At 46.6% G+C, this 6,000-nt stretch overlaps 1 protein-coding gene and 1 long non-coding RNA gene across 13 annotated transcripts in view; one reads left to right on the top strand and one right to left on the bottom strand.

Moving 5' to 3' along the window:
* The window catches only part of LOC145716353 (uncharacterized), a 438,007-nt gene that overhangs the window by 275,652 nt on the left and 156,355 nt on the right, over nt 1–6,000 (bottom strand). The window lies entirely within an intron of this gene.
* The window catches only part of YAP1 (Yes1 associated transcriptional regulator), a 104,979-nt gene that overhangs the window by 65,060 nt on the left and 33,919 nt on the right, over nt 1–6,000 (top strand). For 4 of the 12 annotated variants that reach the window (XM_081799615.1, XM_081799611.1, XM_081799613.1 and 1 more), the window contains exon 4: nt 2,635–2,748. The exons of 4 other annotated variants lie outside the window; for them this stretch is intronic. In XM_081799615.1, the coding sequence (XP_081655741.1) occupies nt 2,635–2,748 (114 nt within the window). Of the gene's footprint in view, nt 1–2,634; nt 2,755–6,000 lie in introns of all 12 variants that reach the window. 4 more of the 12 variants (XM_081799614.1, XM_081799610.1, XM_081799612.1 and 1 more) reach the window with 1 other exon arrangement.

The raw sequence follows: 6,000 nt of genomic DNA, 5'->3' as shown, positions 1-6,000 counted from the left end.
TTTATAAATATATTAATTGAAAATAATGTATGTACTACATGATTTTAAGCTTATCTATAGACAGTTCAAACTGTTACAAGGCAGGGCCTTCATTGTTTCTTTAAATATTTGTTGAGCAGCTCCTCAGACACGGCCCACCCATGCGTGCAAACACGAGTGCGCTGCTCGTTGCCAGGAGGACCCACGTGTGTGCAGAGCATTGCGGCTCGATCGGTAAATGTTCCACGGCGTAGAAGACAAAACCCGGAAGGCTGACTGGAACAGCTGACCTCTGAGCCTCTTGCAGGATGAATACGAGTTTATAAGGGTCGGGGTCAAGGGATGTCTGTGTAAGAGGAGCAACAAATACAAAGAGGTGGCTTGGTTTTGTGAGAAGTTGTGGGGGACGGGATTGGATGTGTGAAGAACACCTGTTAAGAAATGAGTCCAGCCGGCATTTTCCTTTTGATGTGGAGAGGAAAGGAACTGCTTTTACAAGTAACAATTTACGTGGAAGAGTCGATGAGATGGTATTTTAAGAAGAAAACCCTGGTGGCTGTTTGGTAGAGGACGCTGGGATGAGGAGTCAGGCACCAGGGAAGGACACTCGGGTGGCTCAGAACAGGGAGCTGTGACCCTGGTGGCGGCGTCCGCAGTGGTGCCCTGGAGCCGAGGAGTCAGAGAGGAGGTGCGTGTCGTCTGCAGGACGGGCCGGTTGCTTTGCGTCCCGGACCCTGCTCTGGGTTCTGACTCAGGCGGGCAAGGTGGACAGCAGTACCGCTAAAAGAGGCAGGTTTGGAGGCTGTAAAGGGATGTGCTGGTGTTGTTGATGGAGGTGTTCAGAGCCATCCCACGACTGCTGCTGACTTGTCCGTTGTCAGGAGGCCTCAGGTACTTAGAGTGTCAATTGGCCATTGAGCCGGCTTCCCCATTAACGTCGTACCCGAGCATTTGTATCCGGTTATGGAGGGTCCATTTTCCTGACAGCCCAAGTGACAGTGAATGCTGCTGAGAAAAGTGGTCCCATCTCTGTGTGTTAAACGAACTTGCTTCCCACTCACCTGTTAGTAGATATGGGGTCGCTCTGGCAAGTTCCAACTCTGGACGCGGTTGGCTTTCATTGTGGACAGAACGCAGCAAGTAGGACGGCAGGAGGGGCTTCCCCGGGGCCTCTCGAGGAGTGCAGAGCGCTGCAGTTTCCTGTGTCTGCGTCTCCTAACACGGCAGACCTTGGACAGCGGGATAGTAGCGAATTGGTCCGTTTCTGAAACAAAGGAAACTGGCCTGGAATGAGGGCTTTGGGTCCCACGGGCCTTTGTGAGTGTTTTGTTTAAGCAGAGTTACTCAGCATCACTCCGAAGTCCGGCTTGGACTGCCAGTTTAGGGATAAGGAGCCCGGCGCAGCCTCCGTAGGACCTGCTCTAGGGCTGGGCGGTGGCCAAGAAGAAGCCTCGTGAGGAGCAGCGGCGGCTCAGGGCCCGGCTGCGGGTCTGAGCGCCCTCTGACCCAGGCTGTGCGGTGTGGGCCACGGAGCCCCCGCGCGTCCGTGTCCGCGTGAGAAGGGAGGGACGACCACCGCGTAGGGCGTCGGCGGTTGTGAGGGTCACGTGAGTTGATGCACGTCATCTCCTCCGGGCAGTGTCCGGAACCCAGGAGGCGCTCAGTTCGCGTGGACCACAGATGGCAAAGTCCCGGGCATTCGCTCGAATGTCTGCTGAGAATTACCACGTTCTTCCGTCCTCCCTCCCTCTGCGGCTTCAAAGCTGTCTGTCCTGGTTCTTCTGAGAAGTGGGCCTTCGACAGCTCCAGCCTCCCCTGCCCTCTTCAAGCCCATGTCGGACTCCGTGCTCAGCACCCCCTGCCCCGCCCCCAGCAGCTTCTGGGCTGCCTGAAAATAAACTTTTTCTGGAATAGAGTTTTCTGTATGGCAGTTTTCTTGGTGAGAGCCAATCCCATAAACCCTGGCGATAAATGCAGCTTGGCTGACTTAGCCAAAGCGTGCTTTTACATGAAACAGAATGTGTACGGCACTTGACGTATTCTGAAGACGTTTGCGTGTCCTCCTCGTTGAAGAGCCTTGGCATCCATAGGAAGGCACTGTCCCCAAATCTGGATGGAGGGCCATCCCTGAGCCATGGCACTGAATGTGGCAAATTAATAGTGACAATGGTTATTTGGGTCACGACTTCCAAAAGGATTTTTCTTGACTCTTTTTTTTTCCTATCTGTGTCTCTGGGGGTATAGATTTTAATTAGTAGTTTCTTTTACGAAGTGGAGAAGAATCAGGTATATAGGTTTACTTTTCTTCTCTGAACACATGCTTAATTCTGTTTTAATAAATTGTTTTGTCGGGGCGCCTGGGTGGCTCAGTTGGTTAAGCGACTGCCTTCGGCTCAGGTCATGATCCTGGAGTCCCGGGATCGAGTCCCGCGTCGGGCTCCCTGCTCGGCGGGGGATCTGCTTCTCCCTCTGACCCTCTTCCCTCTCGTGCTCTCTGTCTCTCATTCTCTCTCTCAAATAAATAAATAAAATCTTTTAAAATAAATAAATAAATTGTTTTGTCAAGACCTATTTTCTTTATAAATTAGCACCCTTCCCACTTTTTTTAGCTGCACCAAATCAAACCAACTGTGATTGTTTTTTCTGTATTTATAGGTCCTCTTCCTGATGGATGGGAGCAAGCCGTGACTCAGGATGGAGAGATATACTATATAAACCATAAGAACAAGACCACCTCTTGGCTAGACCCAAGGCTTGACCCTCGTTTTGGTAAAGGTTCATCTCAAAACCTTTTTAGATATTTTGATAACGTGTGTGTGTGTGTGAGAGAGAGAGAGACTTTGGGAAGACACACTGAAATAAAATTGCATTGCTTTACAGTATTAAAGAAATGACTGTCCGCCCAGCTTTTCCAGGACTATTTTTATACCTTTCCCTCGACACTTAGAAATGCAGATGTAAATGAGCTTTGTAGCTTGGACTCCTTGGGGTGGGATTGGGGGAATGTTGTACAGTGGCTTACTGACCAGAGTCGCTGTTCCTTTCACATTTTTGGGAGACATGGTGATCTTGCTTAAAATGGTCTTTCTGGCCACACTAATCACCAGGCTGTCAGGCTGGGGGGACGACTGGGGTGCCGGCTTTTGTCCGTGACCCCCTGTGTGCTTCGGCTTGATTTCAGGGAGCAGTGAGCACCGTCCTGTGCTGGGCGGAGTCGTCTTTGCTGTCCTCTGTTGGGAGGGGGGCCGTCGCCCTCGAGATCGACCAGGGAACACGTTTCTCACTTCTCTTCTCACTCTGGCTTGCTTTTTTTTTTTCTTTAGAAAGATCCTTAGTTTTTTATTTAGGAAACAAAAAGCAAAGCCATTTTCCCCTCCAAATCGCATGACTAAATCCCCATTTGCACGAAAGAATACTCTCCACAGATGTACACATTCTGATGATCGTGTACAAGCTCAGTAGTGCCTTTTTATCCGTATTTTCCACTCTTCTGAGTTTCCGAGGTACTCTTCCAAAGCCATGGAAAAATGAATCTGAAAGGAGCAAAGTATTGTGGTTTTGAAGTTTTCGTCTTGGACTGGATGCAGCTAAATGAAAACAGTGTGCACATCACTGAGTAGGTCAGACGGAGGGGACGGCGAGCCTTTGAAGCTTTAGAGGGGTTGACCTCGCAACAACTGCAGGGCCCTTACGGGAAAGAGGAATTAACTCTGTGAAGGCCTTCCAAACACAGTCCTGGGGGAGAAAAGAGAAAGGAGAACTCTGCCCGGCCGTGGTTGGGTCAAATAACGTCCCCGTCAGAAGCACTGTGAACAGTTCTGCTCCGTGTCTTGTGTTAGCTTTATCAAACCCCAGCGTGTGGGTTTGCCCCTCGCTGCCCGAGCAGCTGTGGACGGATGGAACCCCCTATTCAAGTGGAGTCAGAGGTGGGGTCAGGGCAGAGACCATCATTTTGACAGATGTCCGGTTTGGCTTAAATGCTAGCCGTTTGAGCTTCCAGATCTGTTTGGGTGTTAAAAAACTAATGTGGCATGTTAATAATTTACAGCTTTGGATTTTATTTAATACTTGAATAAGTCCTTGTGGTTGAAATAGAAAACCAAGTAAGGTAGAGAATTTAATAAATGCTGCCATTTGTATGGACTGGAATGACAACCACCATGTTTCCTTGAATCATCTTTAAGGAAATGGATCAGCTTGTCCACATTTTGGAAATTTTTTAAAATGGTCTGTGGGGTTTTTTTTCCCCCCAACATAAGGTTATGAAAGATGTTGATTAACTCTTAGCGAACTGCAGAAATCAGGAACTGGAACAAAGTTGTTTTGTTTTTTTGTGTAAGTACTTTCCGTTAAAATAGTGAAATAAAACAACTTGGCTGTGATCCTCAGTAGATCCATTAATTACACACACAGCTTGGTCTTTTGTTTTAAATGAGAAAAAGCACCAAAAGAAAAGAAATTCTCCCACCCTCCCTTTAGCACATATGTACACGCAAATATACAATTAGGTATGCCAAAAAAAGTTTCATAAAATTCTCTTACTGCCTTGAGTTTCCCTTTTTGGGCCCACCGTGTATGTGTATTCCAGACAGGCTTGATAACATGCCAGAGCTTTTTATTTTGTGGCCCGACTTTTAATCTGTTCCAGACCTTTTCAGTCCGAGAGCTCAAGTGTGACTGGGTGGGGGCAGGAAAGGAGAGAGTGTGGGCTTCTCTGATCTGGAGTGACAGCAAATAGAGACAAGCTGCTAGCTGCTGAATTTGAAGGAGCCTCCTTGAAATCTCAGGTTCCATAGTGGATTGTGTTTTATCTCTGCCAAAAAACTATAAACTGTCCTCTTTCTGACCGTCGGAGCCGTGCAGACACAAACAAACAGTAGGTTATTTTCATGGTGGCGAGCTTTGCTCTGCTGTATTTCCCAAATCTGTATTAAAGTATTTACCCATGTTTAGCTTAGGTCACGTTGACCGACGTCTTCTGACATTTTGAAATGGAAGATAGAGCTCTGTGTAAGCTTGACGTTTTCATTCCCCTCCTTCAGACAGCAGCCTCTCCCATTTCTGTATCAGATGCTTTAGATGAATTACATTTAGAATGATTGATCCGTCCTTCACATCCTGCATAAAAACTGGTAAATTATCCATATAATTTCAGGAAATTAAGGAGTAATTTGTTGTGGATTGGCTTTCTTTTATCTGATTTTCTTGCTTAACATTTAAAAAACTGGGCGCCTGGGTGGCTCAGTTGGTTAAGCGACTGCCTTCGGCTCAGGTCATGATCCTGGAGTCCCGGGATCGAGTCCCGTATCGGGCTCCCTGCTGAGCAGGGAGTCTGCTTCTCCCTCTGACCCTCCCCCCTCTCATGCTGTCTGTCTCTCATTCTCTCTCTCACAAATAAATTTAAAAAAATAAAAAATAAAAAAAATAAAAAAAACATTTAAAAAACTATATATTTTTGACACTTATATTATTTTAGAGAGTTTGTTAGTAATTTATAAGAAATCATGAAGTGACATCCAGTGGCAGTAAGGATTCCCTGGTATTTATTGGCTTTGAGAAAAGGAGGGCTTTTGTTTTTAAGGAATCCTTTTAGGGATGTTTTGATCCTGGATTAACGAAAATTGGTGCTTGAGTGTGTTTCGTAGGCCATTAAATTCACATAAACACCCTTTTTTCCCCTGGAGATTTTGTATCGTAAACAAAGAGTCTCAAGTTTTAAATGTTCCCTTCTATGTGGTAGAAATACTGTTTTATGTAACGGTCCTATGAATGATTTCTGGTAAAAGCCCTAATGCAAACACCCGAAAAAATAATCTCTTTTCTTTAGAGTGAAAGATCTCCAGAACGTTAATCATGAGTGAGCTCCTCGTTTATGTACTGTTACTGCCCTCACTGTTCCTGGGGAAGGATGTACTAAATACTGCCTAGCAGTCTGTGTTTCTGGAGAACAGTGCTGGGCTGCCACTGGAGTAAAATCATGTTTGGTGTAACGAAATATTGGGACCAGAGACTGGGCTAGAA

Source organism: Leptonychotes weddellii, chromosome 11 (genome assembly GCF_054177405.1).
Source record: "Leptonychotes weddellii isolate Sample4059 chromosome 11, ASM5417740v2, whole genome shotgun sequence".
NCBI classification, from domain to species: Eukaryota; Metazoa; Chordata; class Mammalia; order Carnivora; family Phocidae; genus Leptonychotes; species Leptonychotes weddellii.
This window is presented reverse-complemented; position numbering and strand designations above follow the sequence as displayed.